Here is a 25,847-nt window from a genome sequence, read left to right as displayed (position 1 = left end):
CTTTTGGTTTGGTCACCCATCCCTTTGCTTGTTCATTGGGTTGGGGCCGAACTTCAGGATGATTGTTTCCTTTAGTAGGACAATCGATGTGGACTGCAAGGGGCTCCCCGAGGGGATGCTTTTTCCTGAGGCAGTAAAGTTACTCCTCGAGTATTTTGATCGTGAGTCTGATCATGTTGTGGAGGCAGTGCAGGCGTGCCCTGGTCGCGTTGCCAGGGTTACTTTTGCAGCTGATGTGGCCAAGCTTTTTTTTGAAGAATTGGGCGTGGTTAAGTTAGGCGAGGTGGAGTGTAGGGTGGTTACACCTCCTCCTCCCCCACCTCAACTTACCACTGTGGTTTTGTCTTGGTTCCCTTTTGAGGGCTCCAATGAAGCGATACGTACTGCGTTGTCTGCTTTTGGCATCGTCAAGTCTGTCCGTCATCAGTCTTGGTCGGGTAGACCCTCGGTCTTTACTGGGTCTAGAATTATTCAGATGGTGGTTCAGAAAGTTATTCCACCCTTCATTGGTATTAGAGGTATACGTTGTAGGGTTTGGTACAGGGGGCAACCCCTGCAGTGCACTGTGTGCCGTAAAATAGGCCATAAGGCTGCGAGTTGCCCTTCCAAGGGCAAGTGTTTTAGCTGTTCACAGCAAGGTCATTTTGCTAGAGATTGTAAGGCCACCGTCACAGACGATGTCGAGCCATCCTCTATGCCTGAAGAGCCGCCTGCTGACAGTGCTGATGAAGCCTGCTCGCTCTCAACTGAGGCGAGTGAAGATCGCTTCACCTCTTTAAACGAGGGTGAAGAACCACTAAATGATTGTGTACCGGCAACACAGGGTTTTGCTAACCCTGTTTCTGATATGGATGTCGGAGAGACGAGCTCTGCTTCTCGGAAGCGTTCAGCCTCCCCAGCTCCCACTTCTGCTAATAACACTGTCAAGAGGACCCAACAGGCCCCACCCACTGATTCTGCTGCTGCAGCCAAGCCTATTGCTGTTACTCCTTCAGAACTTTCCGCTGCTTTCTTAAAGGACCCGCTGCTTCGCTCTTCTCCATCTGAGGAACGCGTTTTTTTGGCCGAGATTGCGGTGTTACATCACCTGCCTGCTCCTGCTGGTAAAGATATTTCCGTTTGGTACTCTGATCCGAGATATGTTTTTGAACAGCGTGAAGTTGCTACTGCCTTTAGGCTTTACCGGTCACTTAAAAAATCTAAAGAACCAAAATAAAATATAAAATTAACTTAGGCTTAATAAGGAAAACTAAAAGAAAAATTAGTTAAGTTTTGAGCGGGTGTGTTTAATTTCTGGGTGTGTGTGTGTTAATTTTTAAGTGAGGTGGGGTTCGATTCCCCAGCGAGTTTGGCGTCTGGTGACCCTCGTTTCTGGTGGTCCCCTTCCCTAAGGCATTGCACGTAAGCCAATGGGTTGGGATTAGACATGTAGGTCGGCGGGATTGCACCTCCCTTCATCGGGGCCCGGCCGTCCACCTTAAACATAAAAAAAACTGCACTGACTGTTCGCTCCTTTCCCTAGTGGTTGGGAGTTTGGTTTGTGGTGTGCTTGGTTTTGGTGAGGTCTAGTATCAGTTAAGTGAGTACCTGCCGGGAGGGAAAACTTGTGATCTTTTCCTCTCGGTCAGGCTTTTTCCTTTTTCGCTTTTGGTTTGGTCACCCATCCCTTTGCTTGTTCATTGGGTTGGGGCCGAACTTCAGGATGATTGTTTCCTTTAGTAGGACAATCGATGTGGACTGCAAGGGGCTCCCCGAGGGGATGCTTTTTCCTGAGGCAGTAAAGTTACTCCTCGAGTATTTTGATCGTGAGTCTGATCATGTTGTGGAGGCAGTGCAGGCGTGCCCTGGTCGCGTTGCCAGGGTTACTTTTGCAGCTGATGTGGCCAAGCTTTTTTTTGAAGAATTGGGCGTGGTTAAGTTAGGCGAGGTGGAGTGTAGGGTGGTTACACCTCCTCCTCCCCCACCTCAACTTACCACTGTGGTTTTGTCTTGGTTCCCTTTTGAGGGCTCCAATGAAGCGATACGTACTGCGTTGTCTGCTTTTGGCATCGTCAAGTCTGTCCGTCATCAGTCTTGGTCGGGTAGACCCTCGGTCTTTACTGGGTCTAGAATTATTCAGATGGTGGTTCAGAAAGTTATTCCACCCTTCATTGGTATTAGAGGTATACGTTGTAGGGTTTGGTACAGGGGGCAACCCCTGCAGTGCACTGTGTGCCGTAAAATAGGCCATAAGGCTGCGAGTTGCCCTTCCAAGGGCAAGTGTTTTAGCTGTTCACAGCAAGGTCATTTTGCTAGAGATTGTAAGGCCACCGTCACAGACGATGTCGAGCCATCCTCTATGCCTGAAGAGCCGCCTGCTGACAGTGCTGATGAAGCCTGCTCGCTCTCAACTGAGGCGAGTGAAGATCGCTTCACCTCTTTAAACGAGGGTGAAGAACCACTAAATGATTGTGTACCGGCAACACAGGGTTTTGCTAACCCTGTTTCTGATATGGATGTCGGAGAGACGAGCTCTGCTTCTCGGAAGCGTTCAGCCTCCCCAGCTCCCACTTCTGCTAATAACACTGTCAAGAGGACCCAACAGGCCCCACCCACTGATTCTGCTGCTGCAGCCAAGCCTATTGCTGTTACTCCTTCAGAACTTTCCGCTGCTTTCTTAAAGGACCCGCTGCTTCGCTCTTCTCCATCTGAGGAACGCGTTTTTTTGGCCGAGATTGCGGTGTTACATCACCTGCCTGCTCCTGCTGGTAAAGATATTTCCGTTTGGTACTCTGATCCGAGATATGTTTTTGAACAGCGTGAAGTTGCTACTGCCTTTAGGCTTTACCGGTCACTTAAAAAATCTAAAGAACCAAAATAAAATATAAAATTAACTTAGGCTTAATAAGAAAAACTAAAAGAAAAATTAGTTAAGTTTTGAGCGGGTGTGTTTAATTTCTGGGTGTGTGTGTGTTAATTTTTAAGTGAGGTGGGGTTCGATTCCCCAGCGAGTTTGGCGTCTGGTGACCCTCGTTTTTGGTGGTCCCCTTCCCTAAGGCATTGCACGTAAGCCAATGGGTTGGGATTAGACATGTAGGTCGGCGGGATTGCACCTCCCTTCATCGGGGCCCGGCCGTCCACCTTAAACATAAAAAAAAACTGACTCGACTTTTGCTTGTTGGTAAGTGTTCGCTCCTTTCCCTAGTGGTTGGGAGTTTGGTTTGTGGTGTGCTTGGTTTTGGTGAGGTCTAGTATCAGTTAAGTGAGTACCTGCCGGGAGGGAAAACTTGTGATCTTTTCCTCTCGGTCAGGTTTTTTCCTTTTTCGCTTTTGGTTTGGTCACCCATCCCTTTGCTTGTTCATTGGGTTGGGGCCGAACTTCAGGATGATTGTTTCCTTTAGTAGGACAATCGATGTGGACTGCAAGGGGCTCCCCGAGGGGATGCTTTTTCCTGAGGCAGTAAAGTTACTCCTCGAGTATTTTGATCGTGAGTCTGATCATGTTGTGGAGGCAGTGCAGGCGTGCCCTGGTCGCGTTGCCAGGGTTACTTTTGCAGCTGATGTGGCCAAGCTTTTTTTTGAAGAATTGGGCGTGGTTAAGTTAGGCGAGGTGGAGTGTAGGGTGGTTACACCTCCTCCTCCCCCACCTCAACTTACCACTGTGGTTTTGTCTTGGTTCCCTTTTGAGGGCTCCAATGAAGCGATACGTACTGCGTTGTCTGCTTTTGGCATCGTCAAGTCTGTCCGTCATCAGTCTTGGTCGGGTAGACCCTCGGTCTTTACTGGGTCTAGAATTATTCAGATGGTGGTTCAGAAAGTTATTCCACCCTTCATTGGTATTAGAGGTATACGTTGTAGGGTTTGGTACAGGGGGCAACCCCTGCAGTGCACTGTGTGCCGTAAAATAGGCCATAAGGCTGCGAGTTGCCCTTCCAAGGGCAAGTGTTTTAGCTGTTCACAGCAAGGTCATTTTGCTAGAGATTGTAAGGCCACCGTCACAGACGATGTCGAGCCATCCTCTATGCCTGAAGAGCCGCCTGCTGACAGTGCTGATGAAGCCTGCTCGCTCTCAACTGAGGCGAGTGAAGATCGCTTCACCTCTTTAAACGAGGGTGAAGAACCACTAAATGATTGTGTACCGGCAACACAGGGTTTTGCTAACCCTGTTTCTGATATGGATGTCGGAGAGACGAGCTCTGCTTCTCGGAAGCGTTCAGCCTCCCCAGCTCCCACTTCTGCTAATAACACTGTCAAGAGGACCCAACAGGCCCCACCCACTGATTCTGCTGCTGCAGCCAAGCCTATTGCTGTTACTCCTTCAGAACTTTCCGCTGCTTTCTTAAAGGACCCGCTGCTTCGCTCTTCTCCATCTGAGGAACGCGTTTTTTTGGCCGAGATTGCGGTGTTACATCACCTGCCTGCTCCTGCTGGTAAAGATATTTCCGTTTGGTACTCTGATCCGAGATATGTTTTTGAACAGCGTGAAGTTTCTACTGCCTTTAGGCTTTACCGGTCACTTAAAAAATCTAAAGAACCAAAATAAAATATAAAATTAACTTAGGCTTAATAAGAAAAACTAAAAGAAAAATTAGTTAAGTTTTGAGCGGGTGTGTTTAATTTCTGGGTGTGTGTGTGTTAATTTTTAAGTGAGGTGGGGTTCGATTCCCCAGCGAGTTTGGCGTCTGGTGACCCTCGTTTTTGGTGGTCCCCTTCCCTAAGGCATTGCACGTAAGCCAATGGGTTGGGATTAGACATGTAGGTCGGCGGGATTGCACCTCCCTTCATCGGGGCCCGGCCGTCCACCTTAAACATAAAAAAAAACTGACTCGACTTTTGCTTGTTGGTAAGTGTTCGCTCCTTTCCCTAGTGGTTGGGAGTTTGGTTTGTGGTGTGCTTGGTTTTGGTGAGGTCTAGTATCAGTTAAGTGAGTACCTGCCGGGAGGGAAAACTTGTGATCTTTTCCTCTCGGTCAGGTTTTTTCCTTTTTCGCTTTTGGTTTGGTCACCCATCCCTTTGCTTGTTCATTGGGTTGGGGCCGAACTTCAGGATGATTGTTTCCTTTAGTAGGACAATCGATGTGGACTGCAAGGGGCTCCCCGAGGGGATGCTTTTTCCTGAGGCAGTAAAGTTACTCCTCGAGTATTTTGATCGTGAGTCTGATCATGTTGTGGAGGCAGTGCAGGCGTGCCCTGGTCGCGTTGCCAGGGTTACTTTTGCAGCTGATGTGGCCAAGCTTTTTTTTGAAGAATTGGGCGTGGTTAAGTTAGGCGAGGTGGAGTGTAGGGTGGTTACACCTCCTCCTCCCCCACCTCAACTTACCACTGTGGTTTTGTCTTGGTTCCCTTTTGAGGGCTCCAATGAAGCGATACGTACTGCGTTGTCTGCTTTTGGCATCGTCAAGTCTGTCCGTCATCAGTCTTGGTCGGGTAGACCCTCGGTCTTTACTGGGTCTAGAATTATTCAGATGGTGGTTCAGAAAGTTATTCCACCCTTCATTGGTATTAGAGGTATACGTTGTAGGGTTTGGTACAGGGGGCAACCCCTGCAGTGCACTGTGTGCCGTAAAATAGGCCATAAGGCTGCGAGTTGCCCTTCCAAGGGCAAGTGTTTTAGCTGTTCACAGCAAGGTCATTTTGCTAGAGATTGTAAGGCCACCGTCACAGACGATGTCGAGCCATCCTCTATGCCTGAAGAGCCGCCTGCTGACAGTGCTGATGAAGCCTGCTCGCTCTCAACTGAGGCGAGTGAAGATCGCTTCACCTCTTTAAACGAGGGTGAAGAACCACTAAATGATTGTGTACCGGCAACACAGGGTTTTGCTAACCCTGTTTCTGATATGGATGTCGGAGAGACGAGCTCTGCTTCTCGGAAGCGTTCAGCCTCCCCAGCTCCCACTTCTGCTAATAACACTGTCAAGAGGACCCAACAGGCCCCACCCACTGATTCTGCTGCTGCAGCCAAGCCTATTGCTGTTACTCCTTCAGAACTTTCCGCTGCTTTCTTAAAGGACCCGCTGCTTCGCTCTTCTCCATCTGAGGAACGCGTTTTTTTGGCCGAGATTGCGGTGTTACATCACCTGCCTGCTCCTGCTGGTAAAGATATTTCCGTTTGGTACTCTGATCCGAGATATGTTTTTGAACAGCGTGAAGTTGCTACTGCCTTTAGGCTTTACCGGTCACTTAAAAAATCTAAAGAACCAAAATAAAATATAAAATTAACTTAGGCTTAATAAGAAAAACTAAAAGAAAAATTAGTTAAGTTTTGAGCGGGTGTGTTTAATTTCTGGGTGTGTGTGTGTTAATTTTTAAGTGAGGTGGGGTTCGATTCCCCAGCGAGTTTGGCGTCTGGTGACCCTCGTTTTTGGTGGTCCCCTTCCCTAAGGCATTGCACGTAAGCCAATGGGTTGGGATTAGACATGTAGGTCGGCGGGATTGCACCTCCCTTCATCGGGGCCCGGCCGTCCACCTTAAACATAAAAAAAAAACTGACTCGACTTTTGCTTGTTGGTAAGTGTTCGCTCCTTTCCCTAGTGGTTGGGAGTTTGGTTTGTGGTGTGCTTGGTTTTGGTGAGGTCTAGTATCAGTTAAGTGAGTACCTGCCGGGAGGGAAAACTTGTGATCTTTTCCTCTCGGTCAGGTTTTTTCCTTTTTCGCTTTTGGTTTGGTCACCCATCCCTTTGCTTGTTCATTGGGTTGGGGCCGAACTTCAGGATGATTGTTTCCTTTAGTAGGACAATCGATATGGACTGCAAGGGGCTCCCCGAGGGGATGCTTTTTCCTGAGGCAGTAAAGTTACTCCTCGAGTATTTTGATCGTGAGTCTGATCATGTTGTGGAGGCAGTGCAGGCGTGCCCTGGTCGCGTTGCCAGGGTTACTTTTGCAGCTGATGTGGCCAAGCTTTTTTTTGAAGAATTGGGCGTGGTTAAGTTAGGCGAGGTGGAGTGTAGGGTGGTTACACCTCCTCCTCCCCCACCTCAACTTACCACTGTGGTTTTGTCTTGGTTCCCTTTTGAGGGCTCCAATGAAGCGATACGTACTGCGTTGTCTGCTTTTGGCATCGTCAAGTCTGTCCGTCATCAGTCTTGGTCGGGTAGACCCTCGGTCTTTACTGGGTCTAGAATTATTCAGATGGTGGTTCAGAAAGTTATTCCACCCTTCATTGGTATTAGAGGTATACGTTGTAGGGTTTGGTACAGGGGGCAACCCCTGCAGTGCACTGTGTGCCGTAAAATAGGCCATAAGGCTGCGAGTTGCCCTTCCAAGGGCAAGTGTTTTAGGTGTTCACAGCAAGGTCATTTTGCTAGAGATTGTAAGGCCACCGTCACAGACGATGTCGAGCCATCCTCTATGCCTGAAGAGCCGCCTGCTGACAGTGCTGATGAAGCCTGCTCGCTCTCAACTGAGGCGAGTGAAGATCGCTTCACCTCTTTAAACGAGGGTGAAGAACCACTAAATGATTGTGTACCGGCAACACAGGGTTTTGCTAACCCTGTTTCTGATATGGATGTCGGAGAGACGAGCTCTGCTTCTCGGAAGCGTTCAGCCTCCCCAGCTCCCACTTCTGCTAATAACACTGTCAAGAGGACCCAACAGGCCCCACCCACTGATTCTGCTGCTGCAGCCAAGCCTATTGCTGTTACTCCTTCAGAACTTTCCGCTGCTTTCTTAAAGGACCCGCTGCTTCGCTCTTCTCCATCTGAGGAACGCGTTTTTTTGGCCGAGATTGCGGTGTTACATCACCTGCCTGCTCCTGCTGGTAAAGATATTTCCGTTTGGTACTCTGATCCGAGATATGTTTTTGAACAGCGTGAAGTTGCTACTGCCTTTAGGCTTTACCGGTCACTTAAAAAATCTAAAGAACCAAAATAAAATATAAAATTAACTTAGGCTTAATAAGAAAAACTAAAAGAAAAATTAGTTAAGTTTTGAGCGGGTGTGTTTAATTTCTGGGTGTGTGTGTGTTAATTTTTAAGTGAGGTGGGGTTCGATTCCCCAGCGAGTTTGGCGTCTGGTGACCCTCGTTTCTGGTGGTCCCCTTCCCTAAGGCATTGCACGTAAGCCAATGGGTTGGGATTAGACATGTAGGTCGGCGGGATTGCACCTCCCTTCATCGGGGCCCGGCCGTCCACCTTAAACATAAAAAAAAACTGCACTGACTCGACTTTTGCTTGTTGGTAAGTGTTCGCTCCTTTCCCTAGTGGTTGGGAGTTTGTTTTGGTTTGTTTTTGAGGTTTCTGAGGATTTTTGTTGGATAAGTGAGTACCTGCCGGGAGGGAAAACTTGCAACTTTCTTCCTCCTTGGCAGTGTTTTTTCTTTGGTTCTGTTTGGTCGCCCATCCCTTTTTTGGGATTTCTCGGTCGATCCGAACTTGCTTTTCTTTTTGCTTTTTCTCTGTTTCGGTCACCCATCCCTTTGGGTTGGGTCCGAACTTCAGCATGGTCGTGTCCTTTAATAGGACTATCGACGTCGATTGTCAGGGGCTCCCTGAGGAGGTACTTTTTTCGCAAGCGGTTGGTCTGTTGCTGGGTTTTTTCGACCGAGAGTCTGATCATCGGGTGGCTGCGGTGCAGGCATGCCCTGGCCGTGTTGCCAGAGTCACTTTTGCAGAGAACGGGGATGTTGCTAAGTTATTTTTTGAGGAGTTAGGTGTCATCAAGTTGGGTGATGTAGAGTGTAGGGTGGTCAAGCCTCCTCCTCCTCCACCCCAGCTTACTACTGTTGTAGTTTCTTGGTTCCCCTTTGAGGGATCAAACGACGCCATCAGCACAGCTTTGTCTGCATATGGTACGGTCAAATCTGTTCGCAATCAGGTTTGGCCCGGAAGGCCTTCAGTGTCCACCGGGTCACGCATCGTCCAAATGGTCATTAGGAATGTCATTCCACCGTTTATCCCTATCCGCGGTGTTCGTTGTAAAACTTGGTATAGGGGGCAACCCCTCCAGTGTGGGACTTGCCGGAAAGTTGGCCACAAGTCAGCTGATTGTCCTCTCAAAGGAAAATGCTTCCGGTGTCATCAAGATGGGCACTTGGCTCGGAATTGTAAGGTGACCGTGGCTGCTCCAGCTGAGGCTGACGCCCCTGTTACAGAGAACGGTGTGGCTGTTCCTCCGGTGAAGAGCACTCCCGCCGAAGAAGAGACCCCCGACACTGCTATTGAAGACTCTGAAGATGAAGTTGGTTCACCTCCAGACTCTGATGCAAGCGAAGACCGGTTCGCCTCTTGTGAAACGACTGGAAATGAGAATATTATACCAGCAACCGAGGGTTTTGCTAACCCTGCTGACTCTGACATGGCTGGTGAAAGTGGTCCCTGGACCACTGTTTCCCGGAAACGCCCCGCTTCCTCTGTTCCCGTTTCAGTTAAGAGGACTCAACAGGCCCCATCTAAAAGTCCTGTGGTTTCACCCATGAGTGATATCCGCAATGGCCCTGATGTTTTCCTTGAAGTTCCGGAATTGGCAGCCTGTTCTGCAGACCACCGTGCAATCCTGTGGGAGATTGCGGTTGATTATCGTAAACCGCCTGATCAGCGAAAACGTTTTTGCCGTTGGACTTCAGATCCCCGCTTTATTGGTTTGAAAGATGAGGAATTTAAGACTGCTATAAAATTTTTCAACAAAAAGTTCCCAAAGTAATTAATTAAGGTCATAAAAAGAAAAACAAAAGAAAATAATTAGTTAAGTAATGAGCGGGTGTGTTTAATTTTTGGGTGTGAGTGTGTTAATTTTTAAGTGAGGTGGGGTTCGATTCCCCAGCGAGTTTGGCGTCTGGTGGCCCTCGTTTCTGGTGGTCCCCTTCCCTAAGGCATTGCACGTAAGCCAATGGGTTGGGATTAGACATGTAGGTCGGCGGGATTGCACCTCCCTTCATCGGGGCCCGGCCGTCCACCTTAAACATAAAAAAAAACTGCACTGACTCGACTTTTGCTTGTTGGTAAGTGTTCGCTCCTTTCCCTAGTGGTTGGGAGTTTGGTTTGTGGTGTGCTTGGTTTTGGTGAGGTCTAGTATCAGTTAAGTGAGTACCTGCCGGGAGGGAAAACTTGTGATCTTTTCCTCTCGGTCAGGCTTTTTCTTTTTTCGCTTTTGGTTTGGTCACCCATCCCTTTGCTTGTTCATTGGGTTGGGGCCGAACTTCAGGATGATTGTTTCCTTTAGTAGGACAATCGATGTGGACTGCAAGGGGCTCCCCGAGGGGATGCTTTTTCCTGAGGCAGTAAAGTTACTCCTCGAGTATTTTGATCGTGAGTCTGATCATGTTGTGGAGGCAGTGCAGGCGTGCCCTGGTCGCGTTGCCAGGGTTACTTTTGCAGCTGATGTGGCCAAGCTTTTTTTTGAAGAATTGGGCGTGGTTAAGTTAGGCGAGGTGGAGTGTAGGGTGGTTACACCTCCTCCTCCCCCACCTCAACTTACCACTGTGGTTTTGTCTTGGTTCCCTTTTGAGGGCTCCAATGAAGCGATACGTACTGCGTTGTCTGCTTTTGGCATCGTCAAGTCTGTCCGTCATCAGTCTTGGTCGGGTAGACCCTCGGTCTTTACTGGGTCTAGAATTATTCAGATGGTGGTTCAGAAAGTTATTCCACCCTTCATTGGTATTAGAGGTATACGTTGTAGGGTTTGGTACAGGGGGCAACCCCTGCAGTGCACTGTGTGCCGTAAAATAGGCCATAAGGCTGCGAGTTGCCCTTCCAAGGGCAAGTGTTTTAGGTGTTCACAGCAAGGTCATTTTGCTAGAGATTGTAAGGCCACCGTCACAGACGATGTCGAGCCATCCTCTATGCCTGAAGAGCCGCCTGCTGACAGTGCTGATGAAGCCTGCTCGCTCTCAACTGAGGCGAGTGAAGATCGCTTCACCTCTTTAAACGAGGGTGAAGAACCACTAAATGATTGTGTACCGGCAACACAGGGTTTTGCTAACCCTGTTTCTGATATGGATGTCGGAGAGACGAGCTCTGCTTCTCGGAAGCGTTCAGCCTCCCCAGCTCCCACTTCTGCTAATAACACTGTCAAGAGGACCCAACAGGCCCCACCCACTGATTCTGCTGCTGCAGCCAAGCCTATTGCTGTTACTCCTTCAGAACTTTCCGCTGCTTTCTTAAAGGACCCGCTGCTTCGCTCTTCTCCATCTGAGGAACGCGTTTTTTTGGCCGAGATTGCGGTGTTACATCACCTGCCTGCTCCTGCTGGTAAAGATATTTCCGTTTGGTACTCTGATCCGAGATATGTTTTTGAACAGCGTGAAGTTGCTACTGCCTTTAGGCTTTACCGGTCACTTAAAAAATCTAAAGAACCAAAATAAAATATAAAATTAACTTAGGCTTAATAAGAAAAACTAAAAGAAAAATTAGTTAAGTTTTGAGCGGGTGTGTTTAATTTCTGGGTGTGTGTGTGTTAATTTTTAAGTGAGGTGGGGTTCGATTCCCCAGCGAGTTTGGCGTCTGGTGACCCTCGTTTTTGGTGGTCCCCTTCCCTAAGGCATTGCACGTAAGCCAATGGGTTGGGATTAGACATGTAGGTCGGCGGGATTGCACCTCCCTTCATCGGGGCCCGGCCGTCCACCTTAAACATAAAAAAAACTGCACTGACTCGACTTTTGCTTGTTGGTAAGTGTTCGCTCCTTTCCCTAGTGGTTGGGAGTGTGTTTTGGTTTGTTCTTGTGGTTTCTGAGGATTTTTGTTGGATAAGTGAGTACCTGCCGGGAGGGAAAACTTGCAACTTTCTTCCTCCTTGGCAGTGTTTTTTCTTTTATTCGGGTCGGTCACCCATCCCTTTTTGGGATTTCTTGGGTGGAGCCGAACTTACCTTGGTCTCACAATGGTTGTTGCTTTTAAGAGGTCAATCGACATTGACTGTCGGGGGCTCCCTGAGGGGTTGTCTTTCCCGGACGTCATGCCCTTGATCCTCGGGTTTTTTGAGACTGAGTCTCAATATGGTGTTGCGGCAGTTCAAGCGTGTCCTGGTCGTGTGGCCAGAGTCACTTTTGTTGCTGGTGGTGAGCCTGCTAAGGCTCATTTTGAGGAGTTAGGTGTAGTGGTACTGGATGGGGTGGAGTGTAGGGTGGCTCAGCCCCCGCCCCCCCCTCCCCAGATGTCAACCGTTGTGGTTTCGTGGTTCCCTTTTGAGGGTCCAAATGAAGCCATCACCTCTGCCCTGTCAGCCTATGGCCCCATTAAGAGTGTGAGGCATCAAGTCTGGCCTGATAGACCGTCGGTATCCACAGGGTCTAGGATAGTTTCAATGGTGGTGAAGAAGGAGATTCCAAGGTTTATCTCCGTACGTGGGGCTAGATGTAAGGTTTGGTATAGGGGTCAGCCCCTACGGTGTGACTTGTGTCACAAAGTTGGCCACCGTTCCTCTGAATGCCCTGTCAAGGGTAAATGTTTCAAGTGTGCTAAAGAAGGTCATCTGGCCCGGAATTGTCCCAATCCAGCAATGGCCTCTGCGGCTATCGAGCCTGTAGCTGATCCCGTGGCTGTTCCTCCAGCGGAGATCACTCCCGCCGAGGAAGAGACCCCCGACACTGTTATTGAAGACTCTGAAGATGAAGTTGGTTCATCTCCAGACTCAGATGCAAGCGAAGACCGGTTCGCCTCTTGTGAGGCGACTGGAAATGAGGTTATTATACCAGCAACCGAGGGCTTTGCTAACCCTGCTGACTCTGACATGGCTGGTGAAAGTGGTCCCTGGACCACTGTTTCCCGGAAACGCCCTGCTTCCTCTGCTCCCGTTTCAGTTAAGAGGACTCAACAGGCCCCGTCTAAAAGTGCTGCGGTTTCACCCATGAGCGATATCCGCAATAGTGGCCCTGATGTTTTCCTTGAAGTGCCGGAATTGGCAGCCTGTTCTGCAGACCACCGTACAATCCTGTGGGAGATTGCGGTTGATTATCGTAAACCGCCTGATCAGCGAAAACGTTTTTGCCGTTGGACTTCAGATCCCCGCTTTATTGGTTTGAAAGATGAGGACTTTAAGACTGCTATAAAATTTTTCAACAAAAAGTTCCCAAAGTAATTAATTAAGGTCATAAAAAGAAAACAAAAGAAAATAATTAGTTAAGTAATGAGCGGGTGTGTTTAATTTTTGGGTGTGAGTGTGTTAATTTTTAAGTGAGGTGGGGTTCGATTCCCCAGCGAGTTTGGCGTCTGGTGGCCCTCGTTTCTGGTGGTCCCCTTCCCTAAGGCATTGCACGTAAGCCAATGGGTTGGGATTAGACATGTAGGTCGGCGGGATTGCACCTCCCTTCATCGGGGCCCGGCCGTCCACCTTAAACATAAAAAAAAAAACTGCACTGATGAGGCCCAGGATTTACTCCTTCACCTCCACAGTATTCACTCTACTTTGGGATTCTGCGCAGGATCACTCTTGGGGCACGGACTCTTGTGAGTATTTGTCTTTTGGTCGATTTTAGTCCTCTTTCGCCTTTTTATCTTTCGGCGTTTTTCGGACTTCTTCGGCAACCCTGCCGATTTCCGGCTTCGTGCCGATTTCGGAGGGTTTTTTCGGTCCTTTCTTCGGCCTTTTTCGACCGTGGTTTCCGGGTGTTCGGCGTTTTCCGATTTTTCCGGTGTGTTTTCGGTGAAAAAAAATTTTTCGGTCGCCCATCCAGTTTTGGGCTGTGTTGCGTGGGGCCGAACTCACGTTTCTTGTTGAGTTCTGGGCACTACAAAATCTTAATTATGGTTGGTTTCCAAAGAACCATTGACATACGTTGTAATTTGTTCCCTAATGGGACAAGTTCCACACAAATAATTAATTATATAGATGCCCACTTCCAAGAGAAAACTGGGCATGTTGCTAAAGTTGTGTCTATCCAGCAGTGCCCCGGTTTTATTGCCAGGGTGACTTTTGATGATGAAAAGGGTGCGTTAGCTATGTTCCACTATCAGGAATGTGGGTCGGTGGTTCTTAATGGGGTCGAATGTGAGGTCATTTCTCCCCCCCCCCACCACCCCCTCAAGTTAGTATGGTCGTCGTCCACTGGTTTCCTTATGAGGGCCCAGTGGAATCAGTTAAGAACGCGCTTTCAAGCTATGGTGAGATCAAGTCTGTCCGCCATCAAATGTGGCCTGGCAAGCCGTCAGTCTCTACTGGCTATCGTCTTGTCAAAATGGTTGTCAAAAAGGAAATCCCTCGTTTCATTTCCATCGGGGGTATTCGCTGCAAGGTGTGGTACCGTGACCAGCCTTTGCGATGCGATATTTGTAGACAAGTTGGACACGCGGCAAAACAGTGCCCTGATAAGGGTAAGTGCCGCCGCTGCCACAAGGCGGGGCATTTTGCTAGGGAGTGTACATCTGCATGGATCCTTCCCCAGGCCCCCCCGGTGGCCCCTGGGGCCCCGGTTGGTAGCGCTGGTGGGGAGGAAGAGGCTGGCGATGATGGGGGTGACATTGATGAGGGCGATGCTGCTGAGGCGGCTGGTGATATCGAGTGCGAAGACGCTGTCGATGGTGATAGTGAAGCCGAACCCTTGGTGGGTGAAGCGGCCTCCCAGGTGTCAGGCATGGAATTGGGCACCCCTGTTTTGGACTCCAGCGGCCAACTGGTACAGGCACATATTCCTGTCGTCCCCCCGGCCAGTGGTGACCCTGTGGCCGATGGGATAGCGGCTAGTACCCAGGCCTCGGTGTCGGGTGCTCCTCTCTTTGAGGATGAGGCTTATGCTACCCAGGCAGTCCAAATGCTGTCTGTTGCAGCTAATAGTTTTGTTAGACAACTTGCTGATAGTGCCCCACAAGAGGTTGAGTTCGCTGAGTATCTAACCAATGCCAGCGCTAATACTGATCCTTCTCCTCGGACTGGGTCAGAGAGTAATGTCAGTAATTGTAAAGGAAATAGTGAGGCTCCGAATGATGAGCAAACTAGAGGGGCAGACGCCTCGGGTAAGACCCCTTCTGGGTCAACTGAAAATAATGATAGTGAACTAGTGTCTAGTAATGAAGTAAATGGTGGTACTGACAGTGCCCCTAATTCAATTAGTGTAGTTAACGTTAATCACGGTAGCGCTACTGATAATTTATCTAGTAAAGGGGAAACTGCAAGTGTGGTCCCTGCTAAAGTAAATAGTAAAGAGGATAAGAATGCCAAAAAAGGCTCTACTAGTGGTAAAGGTACCAGTAAGAATAATGTTAGCTCTTTGGCCCTGGCCGACGAGCTTTCCGAAATGGATACAGCTCCGGCCATGGCTACTCGTAAGAGGCCTGCATCGGACGCTGGTTCTGAGTCAACCCCCCAAGACCCGGATCCAGAACCTCCGGTTACGTCGGCTTTGTCCCGGCGTAAGAAGCTTGCAAAACCATCTGCAGCAGCATTGGGTAAGGCTGGCAAGAGGTCCTCGGGCGGTAAGAAGAAGACCTAAGCATGATGGCTTCCCTTTTGTGCGCAGTGATGGCTCTTTCCATCCTTACCTTAAACTGTAATGGTCTGCGGGACCAGTCTAAAAGGTTTGGCTTTCTGCAGTGGTTGCGTTCCCTCCCCGTGAAGGTTGATGTTGTCTGCCTGCAAGAAACTCATTGTGTCACTCTGGCTGAGTGTTCTTTGTGGTTTTCATCGTCCGGCTTTTCGTCTGTGTTGGCTCCTGGTTCTGTTCACTCGTGTGGTTGTGTTATTCTCTATCGTTCTTCTTTATCTCTTCTAAAGTCCTGGTCTGCCAATGGTCGTTATCTGCAATGTGAATTCTCTCTCTTTGGCAAAGTCTTCCGTGTGGTCTGTGTCTATGCCCCTAACTGCAACCCTGCGCGGAATAAATTCCTTGATGCCCTCCATTCAAAAGTCGATCCATCTGTCCCTACTGTGCTTACTGGGGATTTCAACGCCGTCTTTGACCGAGCCCTTGACCGGCGTGGTTCTGAACCTGCAAGTTCATACAGAGACAGTTCCTCTTCGCTGGCCCAGCTTTTCGAGGCATGTTGTGTTATGGATGTGTGGCGTTACCTCCATCCCTCCTCCTCGGGTTTCACCTGGACCAGGTGGGATGGCAGTTTGGCGTCGCGCATTGATCTGTTTGGGGTGCCCTTTGCCTGGCTCCCATCGGTGTCCTCTTGCGCTATGTACTGCTGCCCCTTTTCGGACCACAGTGCAGTAGTGCTGTCTGTCTCTGTTCCCGACGTCGTCCCACCTGGGCCAGGCTACTGGAAACTGAACATATCCATGTTAGATGACCCGGAATATTGCCAGCTCGTTAGGGAAGAGTGGATTTCGTGGCGTCGTACCCTTCCTGGCTTCCCCTCTCTCGCCAAATGGTGGGACCGCGGGAAAGGTCGGATAAAAGGCCTTACCATCAGGTACTGTCGCAAAAAGTCATCTCAAACAACTGCATCGAGGGCTGCCCTCGTTCGCTTGATCGATCATCTTCGGGCCAAACTGGATGCTGGCATGACCTCCTGCGCGGGCCCTTACCGATCTGCGCTGGCGGATCTGGCAGCTATGGACACCTACGTTGCCAAGGGTGCTCAAGTGCGATCAAGAGTTAAGTGGGTCGAGGAGGGTGAGTCCTCCTCGGCCTATTTCTTCCGCCTGGAAAAGAAGCGGTCTGCCGACCGCCGCATCTCTGCGCTGAGAGAGCCCGGTGGCTCTATTGTTTCTTCTTCTGTTGCTTTGTGTGCCACTCTCGGCTCTTTCTATTCCGTCTTATATACGGCTTCTCCTACTGACACTTTGATCCAATCTTCTCTTTTGGGTAATCTGTCTTCTGTCCTTCCGCGAGATCGGGCTGATAGTTGTGAGGGCCTCCTCACCCCCCTCGAGGTCTATGAGGCTCTCAAGGGCATGAAGCGGAACAAGGCTCCTGGACTGGATGGCCTTCCAGCGGAGTTCTATCTTCGTTTCTGGGACGTAGTCGGTGCTGATCTCGTAGCTGTTCTTAACGACTGTTTTTCCTCCGGTTCTTTGTCTCTCTCTCAGCGTAGAGGTGTGATCTCGTTGTCTTTTAAAAAGGGGGATCGTCTTGATCCAAAGAATTGGCGTCCCATTTCGCTGTTGAATGTCGACTATAAACTGGCATCACGAACCATTGCTGGCCGGCTCCTCCGTGTCATTCACCTGGTCGTGCACCGGGACCAGACGTGTGGAGTGCCGGGTCGGTTCATAGGGGAGAATGTCACCTTTCTCCGTGATGTTGTGAGTTATGCTGAGTCTACGGGCACCGCGGTTGCAATCTTATCCCTCGACCAAGAAAAGGCCTTCGACCGGGTGGATTGGGGCTTTTTGCGATCTACCCTTGTCACCATGGGTTTCGGCCCCCAATTCATTGCTTGGGTAGACTTGTTCTACAGGCAGGTCCAAAGTGCCATTAATGTAAATGGTCATCTGACACCGTTTTTCGGTCTCTCGCGAGGTGTCCGGCAGGGGTGTCCCCTGTCTCCTCTGCTGTACGTTTTGGTTTCGGAGGTCCTTGCCTGTAGTATTCGCTCCAACCCCCGTATCGTTGGCCTTTCCCTCCCGGGGTGTCCCCCACTATCCCCCATATCTCAGTACGCTGACGACACGTCGTTAATTTTAACATCCGACGATGGGATCAAAGCTGCTCTGGAAGTTTATCATCGGTATGAGCGGGCGTCCGGGTCAAAGATCAATTTCGGAAAGTCCAAGGGCCTTTGGTTGGGCGGCTGGCGGGGCCGCACGGACTCCCCCGTCCCTTTCGATTGGACACCTTCGAAACTCAAGGTCCTTGGAGTGTTTATCGGTCCTGGTAACCTGGAAGAGGATAATTGGCGCCCGCGCATTTCTGCGGTGGACCATGTTCTCAAATCCTGGCGTTCACGTGTTCTGACCTTTCGCGGCAAGGCTCTCGTTATTAATGCTCTCGCCCTCTCCCGGGTCTGGTATGTGGCGTCACTCATCCACATGCCGGCTTGGGTGGAGACGGAGCTTACTCGACTTGTGTTTTCATTCTTTTGGTCTGGCAAGCGGGAGCTCGTCGCCCGCGCTGCAGTAGTGCAGCCAGCTCTTTTTGGTGGTTTTTCAGTGGTCAGTGTTCGCTTCAAGGTGTGGGCTCTTCTGGGTCAATGGGTGAGGAGGTTTGCCTCCTCTCCCTCCAGTTGGGTCTCACTGATGTCGTTTTGGTTTCAGTCTGTCCTTGGTGTCTCTCCTCTCGTTGCGTTTTCCCGCCCTTTTTCTGTTGACTCTAGAGCCTTGCCACCATTCTACCAGTCTCTGATCCTAGCGTGGCGGAAACTTGATGGGTCTTTTGCCACGTTCAGGGATTGCCTTGTTTATGCTTCTTCGTCTCCTTTGGTCTGTTCCCCTGTTGTCAGCATGTCCTCTAAGTCATGCTATTTGTATCTCCTTTCTGAGAACATGGTCCAGCCCCGTTGTGTGTACAAGTATGAACTTCAATTCCCTAATCTTGATTGGCCTGCCACGTGGCGTACCCTGTCTATGTTCGACCTGGATCGTCGTGTCACCGACCTTAACTGGAAGATTGCGCATGGCGTTCTGTACACCGCTCGGCGTCTCTCTCTTTTTGGTTTGTCGGTTTCTCCGTTCTGTTTTTGCGGTCCCCAGGTTGAGTCACTTGAGCATCTGTTTTACTATTGTCCGCTTGCTCAGAGTGTTCTCTCCTGGGTCCAGTCTTTGTTGTTCGTTTTCTCCCCTATGAGTCCTGTCATTCTTTTACGTCATGTTCTTTTCGGGTTTAAGACGAGTGAATTGATTTCTGTCCCTTGGGGTTTCGTCTACCTTCTTAATGTTTCTAAGTACTGTATTTGGTTGTGTAGGAACGATTACCGGTTCCGTAATGTTCGTCCTGGTGCCGTTGCGGTGATTGCGTCCATTAAAGCCCGCTTGAAGTTTTATCTACCTCTAGCCTTCAGGCGGTGCAAATCTAGCAGACGTCGTCGCTTCTTCCACAGACAGTGGTGCGCTCGTGGCGTTATTGCTTCTGTCTCAGGCAACTCTCTGGTCTTCAATCTTTAGTTCTCCCCCTTCTCCCCCGTGTGTTCCTGTGTCCGTCATGTTGCCTTTTGTGCTGGGTCTCCTTCATTGGTGTACTGCACAGGGGTTTTGTTCCGTTTCAGTCCTGTTGTGTCTGTCATGTAGCCACTTGTGCTGGGTCTCCTTCATTGGTGTACTGCACAGTGGTTCTGTTCTATTCATGTTTTGTCCATGTTTTTGTTTGCTTTTGTCCCTACTGTGGTAGGTAAGTGTGTCAGCGGGTATGCGTGAGTGTGGTATTTTGGTGCTTTGACTAACAATTATCACTAATCTGAGCATGGGAGTTTAATCTTTGAAAGTGTGTGATTAACCTGGGAGGTGGGGTTCGACCCCCCAGCGAGTTTGGCGTCCTGGTGGGCCCTCCGTTTATGGCGGTCCCAACCCTCAAGCCCTTGCACTCTGGCGGCGGGTTTGGATTAGACATTTAGGTCGGCAGGCATTGCACCGCCCTCACGGGAGCCTGGCCGTCCGCCTTAAACATAAAAAAAACTGCACTGTGGCCCTCGTTTCTGGTGGTCCCCTTCCCTAAGGCATTGCACGTAAGCCAATGGGTTGGGATTAGACATGTAGGTCGGCGGGATTGCACCTCCCTTCATCGGGGCCCGGCCGTCCACCTTAAACATAAAAAAAAACTGCACTGTGGCCCTCGTTTCTGGTGGTCCCCTTCCCTAAGGCATTGCACGTAAGCCAATGGGTTGGGATTAGACATGTAGGTCGGCGGGATTGCACCTCCCTTCATCGGGGCCCGGCCGTCCACCTTAAACATAAAAAAAACTGCACTTATGAGGATCTGGCAGCTATGGACACCTACGTTGCCAAGGGTGCTCAAGTGCGATCAAGAGTTAAGTGGGTTGAGGAGGGTGAGTCCTCCTCGGCCTATTTCTTCCGCCTGGAAAAGAAGCGGTCTGCCGACCGCCGCATCTCTGCGCTGAGAGAGCCCGGTGGCTCTATTGTTTCTTCTTCTGTTGCTTTGTGTGCAACTCTTGGCTCTTTCTATTCCGACTTATATACGGCTTCTCCTACTGACGCTTTGATCCAATCTTCTCTTTTGGGTAATCTGTCTTCTGTCCTTCCGCGAGATCGGGCTGATAGTTGTGAGGGCCTCCTCACCCCCCTCGAGGTCTATGAGGCTCTCAAGGGCATGAAGCGGAACAAGGCTCCTGGACTGGATGGCCTTCCAGCGGAGTTCTATCTTCGTTTCTGGGACGTAGTCGGTGCTGATCTCGTAGCTGTTCTTAACGACTGTTTTTCCTCCGGTTCTTTGTCTCTCTCTCAGCGTAGAGGTGTGATCTCGTTGTCTTTTAAAAAGGGGGATCGTCTTGATCCAAAGAATTGGCGTCCCATTTCGCTGTTGAATGTCGACTATAAACTGGCATCACGAACCATTGCTGGCCGGCTCCTCCGTGTCATTCACCTGGTCGTGCACCGGGACCAGACGTGTGGAGTGCCGGGTCGGTTCATAGGGGAGAATGTCACCTTTCTCTGTGATGTTGTGAGTTATGCTGAGTCTACGGGCACCGCGGTTGCAATCTTATCCCTCGACCAAGAAAAGGTCTTCGACCGGGTGGATTGGGGCTTTTTGCGATCTACCCTTGTCACCATGGGTTTCGGCCCCCAATTCATTGCTTGGGTAGACTTGTTCTACGGGCAGGTCCAAAGCGCCATTAATGTAAATGGTCATCTGACACCGTTTTTCGGTCTCTCGCGAGGTGTCCGGCAGGGGTGTCCCCTGTCTCCTCTGCTGTACGTTTTGGTTTCGGAGGTCCTTGCCTGTAGTATTCGCTCCAACCCCCGTATCGTTGGCCTTTCCCTCCCGGGGTGTCCCCCACTATCCCCCATATCTCAGTATGCTGACGACACGTCGTTAATTTTAACATCCGACGATGGGATCAAAGCTGCTCTGGAAGTTTATCATCAGTATGAGCGGGCGTCCGGGTCAAAGATCAATTTCGGAAAGTCCAAGGGCCTTTGGTTGGGCGGCTGGCGGGGCCGCACGGACTCCCCCGTCCCTTTCGATTGGACACCTTCGAAACTCAAGGTCCTTGGAGTGTTTATCGGTCCTGGTAACCTGGAAGAGGATAATTGGCGCCCGCGCATTTCTGCGGTGGACCCTGTTCTCAAATCCTGGCGTTCACGTGTTCTGACCTTTCGCGGCAAGGCTCTCGTTATTAATGCTCTCGCCCTCTCCCGGGTCTGGTATGTGGCGTCACTCATCCACATGCCGGCTTGGGTGGAGACGGAGCTTACTCGACTTGTGTTTTCATTCTTTTGGTCTGGCAAGCGGGAGCTCGTCGCCCGCGCTGCAGTAGTGCAGCCAGCTCTTTTTGGTGGTTTTTCAGTGGTCAGTGTTCGCTTCAAGGTGTGGGCTCTTCTGGGTCAATGGGTGAGGAGGTTTGCCTCCTCTCCCTCCAGTTGGGTCTCACTGATGTCGTTTTGGTTTCAGTCTGTCCTTGGTGTCTCTCCTCTCGTTGCGTTTTCCCGCCCTTTTTCTGTTGACTCTAGAGCCTTGCCACCATTCTACCAGTCTCTGATCCTAGCGTGGCGGAAACTTGATGGGTCTTTTGCCACGTCCAGGGATTGCCTTGTTTATGCTTCTTCGTCTCCTTTGGTCTGTTCCCCTGTTGTCAGCATGTCTTCTAAGTCATGCTATTTGTATCTCCTTTCTGAGAACATGGTCCAGCCCCGTTGTGTGTACAAGTATGAACTTCAATTCCCTAATCTTGATTGGCCTGCCACGTGGCGTACCCTGTCTATGTTCGACCTGGATCGTCGTGTCACCGACCTTAACTGGAAGATTGCGCATGGCGTTCTGTACACCGCTCGGCGTCTCTCTCTTTTTGGTTTGTCGGTTTCTCCGTTCTGTTTTTGCGGTCCCCAGGTTGAGTCACTTGAGCATCTGTTTTACTATTGTCCGCTTGCTCAGAGTGTTCTCGCCTGGGTCCAGTCTTTGTTGTTCGTTTTCTCCCCTATGAGTCCTGTCATTCTTTTACGTCATGTTCTTTTCGGGTTTAAGACGAGTGAATTGATTTCTGTCCCTTGGGGTTTCGTCTACCTTCTTAATGTTTCTAAGTACTGTATTTGGTTGTGTAGGAACGATTACCGGTTCCGTAATGTTCGTCCTGGTGCCGTTGCGGTGATTGCGTCCATTAAAGCCCGCTTGAAGTTTTATCTACCTCTAGCCTTCAGGCGGTGCAAATCTAGCAGACGTCGTCGCTTCTTCCACAGACAGTGGTGCGCTCGTGGCGTTATTGCTTCTGTCTCAGGCAACTCTCTGGTCTTCAATCTTTAGTTCTCCCCCTTCTCCCCCGTGTGTTCCTGTGTCCGTCATGTTGCCTTTTGTGCTGGGTCTCCTTCATTGATGTACTGCACAGGGGTTTTGTTCCGTTTCAGTCCTGTTGTGTCTGTCATGTAGCCACTTGTGCTGGGTCTCCTTCATTGGTGTACTGTACAGTGGTTCTGTTCTATTCATGTTTTGTCCATGTTTTTGTTTGCTTTTGTCCCTACTGTGGTAGGTAAGTGTGTCAGCGGGTATGCGTGAGTGTGGTATTTTGGTGCTTTGACTAACCATTATCACTAATCTGAGCATGGGAGTTTAATCTTTGAAAGTGTGTGATTAACCTGGGAGGTGGGGTTCGATCCCCCAGCGAGTTTGGCGTCCTGGTGGGCCCTCCGTTTATGGCGGTCCCAACCCTCAAGCCCTTGCACTCTGGCGGCGGGTTTGGATTAGACATTTAGGTCGGCAGGCATTGCACCGCCCTCACGGGAGCCTGGCCGTCCGCCTTAAACATAAAAAAAACTGCACTGATGAGGCCCACATGACGCGGGCTTTTGCTTGTTGGTAAGTGTTCGCTCCTTTCCCTAGTGGTTGGGAGTTTGGTTTGTGGTGTGCTTGTTTTTGGTGAGGTCTAGTATCAGTTAAGTGAGTACCTGCCGGGAGGGAAAACTTGTGATCTTTTCCTCTCGGTCAGGTTTCTCCTTTTTCGCTTTTGGTCGGTGTTTGGTTACCCATCCCTTTGCTTTGTCTTTGGGTTGGGGCCGAACTTCAAGATGATTGTTTCCTTTAGTAGGACAATCGATGTGGACTGCAAGGGGCTCCCCGAGGGGATGCTTTTTCCTGAGGCAGTAAAGTTACTCCTCGAGTATTTTGATCGTGAGTCTGATCATGTTGTGGAGGCAGTGCAGGCGTGCCCTGGTCGCGTTGCCAGGGTTACTTTTGCAGCGGATGTGGCCAAGCTTTTTTTTGAAGAGTTGGGCGTGGTTAAGTTAGGTGAGGTGGAGTGTAGGGTGGTTACACCTCCTCCTCCCCCACCTCAACTTAGCACTGTGGTTCTGTCTTGGTTCCCTTTTGAGGGCTCCAATGAAGCGATACGTACTGCGTTGTCTGCTTTTGGCATCGTCAAGTCTGTCCGTCATCAGTCTTGGTCGGGTAGACCCTCGGTCTTTACTGGGTCTAGAATTATTCAGATGGTGGTTCAGAAAGTTATTCCACCCTTCATTGGTATTAGAGGTATACGTTGTAGGGTTTGGTACAGGGGGCAACCCCTGCAGTGCACTGTGTGCCGTAAAATAGGCCATAAGGCTGCGAGTTGCCCTTCCAAGGGCAAGTGTTTTAGGTGTTCACAGCAAGGCCATTTTGCTAGAGATTGTAAGGCCACCGTTGATGTACTTACAGTCACAGACGATGTCGAGCCATCCTCTATGCCTGAAGAGCCGCCCGCTGACAGTGCTGATGAAGCCTGCTCGCTCTCATCTGAGGCGAGTGAAGATCGCTTCACCTCTTTAAACGAGGGTGAGGAATTACCAAATGATTGTGTACCGGCAACACAGGGTTTTGCTAACCCTGTCTCCGATATGGATGTCGGAGAGACGACCTCTGCTTCTCGGAAGCTTTCAGCCTCCCCAGCTCCCACTTCTGCTAATAACACTGTCAAGAGGACCCAACAGGCCCCACCCACTGATTCTGCTGCTGCAGCCAAGCCTATTGCTGTTACTCCCTCTGAACTTTCCGCTGCTTTTTTAAAGGACCCGTGGCTTAGCACTATTTCATCCGAGGACCGCGTTTTTTTGGCCGAGATTGCTGTGTTACATCACCTGCCTGCTCCTGCTGGTAAAGATATTTCCGTTTGGTACTCTGATCCGAGATATGTTTTTGAACATCGTGAAATTTCTACTGCCTTTAGGCTTTACCGGTCACTTAAAAAATCTAAAGAACCAAAATAAAATATATAATTAACTTAGGCTTAAAAAGAAAAACTAAAAGAAAAAATTAGTTAAGTTTTGAGTGGGTGTGTTTAATTTCTGGGTGTGTGTGTGTTAATTTTTAAGTGAGGTGGGGTTCGATTCCCCAGCGAGTTTGGCGTCTGGTGACCCTCGTTTTTGGTGGTCCCCTTCCCTAAGGCATTGCACGTAAGCCAATGGGTTGGGATTAGACATGTAGGTCGGTGGGATTGCACCTCCCTTCATCGGGGCCCGGCCGTCCACCTTAAACATAAAAAAAAAACTGCACTGATAAGGCCCGGAAGGCCTAAACAGTACTGTCTGAGCCCCTGATTTGTTGTGATCCCAATCACCGTATCTAAATTATCCAATTATTATAATCAATCATTGTAAGTAATCAACTACCTCTGTAAATAAAACATTGATTTAAAAAAAAAAAAAAAAAAGTACTGTCTGAGCAGTGCTGAGCATAGAATGTCGAGCAGGTGTGATTTTGGCGAGTGGGAGCTCAGCATTTTCTTGGTGAAAACCATAGCTGCCATCTTTGACTTTCACAGCTTTGATTTTTACAGGAAGGCTGGGGATAGGAAGGAAATTTGTCACAAAGGCGTAAGCGACGGTCAAAAGGGGTGGAGCAGTCTCATTTTTCCCCGCGTCCTCCCCCCACACGTCCGCTTGCCATCGGTTAACATGGCCGGATAAACGATCGCAAGCTTGAAACCGCGCAAACTCGTCCTAACAAGAGGCCTATATTACAGCCTATGAGTGACTGGTTTTGTTCCCTTTTTAAATCATATATTTTCATGACTTTCCCGAGCCTCTTTCAATCTACCGTTTGAGTAGTTTTCCTACTGAACCTTGAGTAAAACTCTTACCGTGATTTCCAACACATGTCATGTAAGGAATCCACGCGGCCATGTCCTGAATTCTGTTCATAAACGCGTCACCATTCTGAGGCAAGAAAAGAACAAGAGAAACTTAGATTCTTCAAGTTAGCATGTCACACACAAAAAAATGAAGAGAGAACATACTGATCTCAGCTTTGAAACTGACTATGACAGTTTCTTGCAGTCCTGTACTTTCGTGACAGTGATTTTAAACCGTATGCCTTGATTGAGTATCAATTTATGGATTTGTCACCCGAATCTGTTCCTTAAATTATTTATTGTATTCCTGTTTATCGCACGACAAGACAAAATCAGCTGAAAAATTAAGTTAACGATGAAAAAAAATTCTAAAAAGAGATGAAAAAAAAAATGAAAATGAAGGGGAAAATCAAAAAAAAAATCAAGACGATTACTTTTAAAAATCAGAATGATTTAATCCCTTAGCGCCTTGGCAAACTTCTGGTGTTGGTTTGAAATAGTTTATTAGACAATCTCCGATCTTACAACTGGCAATTTCCAACCGTGCAGTTAAGGTGGCTCACAATAGTTTTTAGGTTTTCTAGCACTTTTACATTTGAGGGATTCAGTAAAACAAAATAATAATTTTTCTTACACTTTCTTGGTAACAGTTACTAGCTCAATCATCAGTGAACCAAAACATAATCACGTGGCGTCATCAGCTGTTACCATAGCAACAGCATATGGTTGTAAATAAGAGCCATCATGGAGCATCTAACGCTAATGGCGCAAAAATTAACTCGGTGACCCCTATTTTTCTTAATTTTATCCAATTTTACATGGAAGTGGAAGCAATTATAGAGAGTTTAAAAAAAAT

General features: G+C 49.2%; 1 protein-coding gene across 1 annotated transcript in view; it reads right to left on the bottom strand.

The window, feature by feature from the left end:
* LOC111324405 (acid phosphatase type 7-like) overlaps positions 1–25,847 on the bottom strand; it is a 56,003-nt gene that overhangs the window by 9,169 nt on the left and 20,987 nt on the right. Inside the window, exon 5 of the mRNA XM_088752450.1 lies at positions 25,001–25,076. Coding sequence (XP_088608576.1) covers positions 25,001–25,076 — 76 coding nt within the window. The remainder of the gene's footprint in view (positions 1–25,000; positions 25,077–25,847) is intronic.

Source organism: Stylophora pistillata, chromosome 3 (assembly GCF_964205215.1).
Source record: "Stylophora pistillata chromosome 3, jaStyPist1.2, whole genome shotgun sequence".
NCBI lineage: Eukaryota > Metazoa > Cnidaria > Anthozoa > Scleractinia > Pocilloporidae > Stylophora > Stylophora pistillata.
Note: the sequence above shows the minus strand (reverse complement) of the source record. Positions and strands in the feature narration are given on the sequence as shown.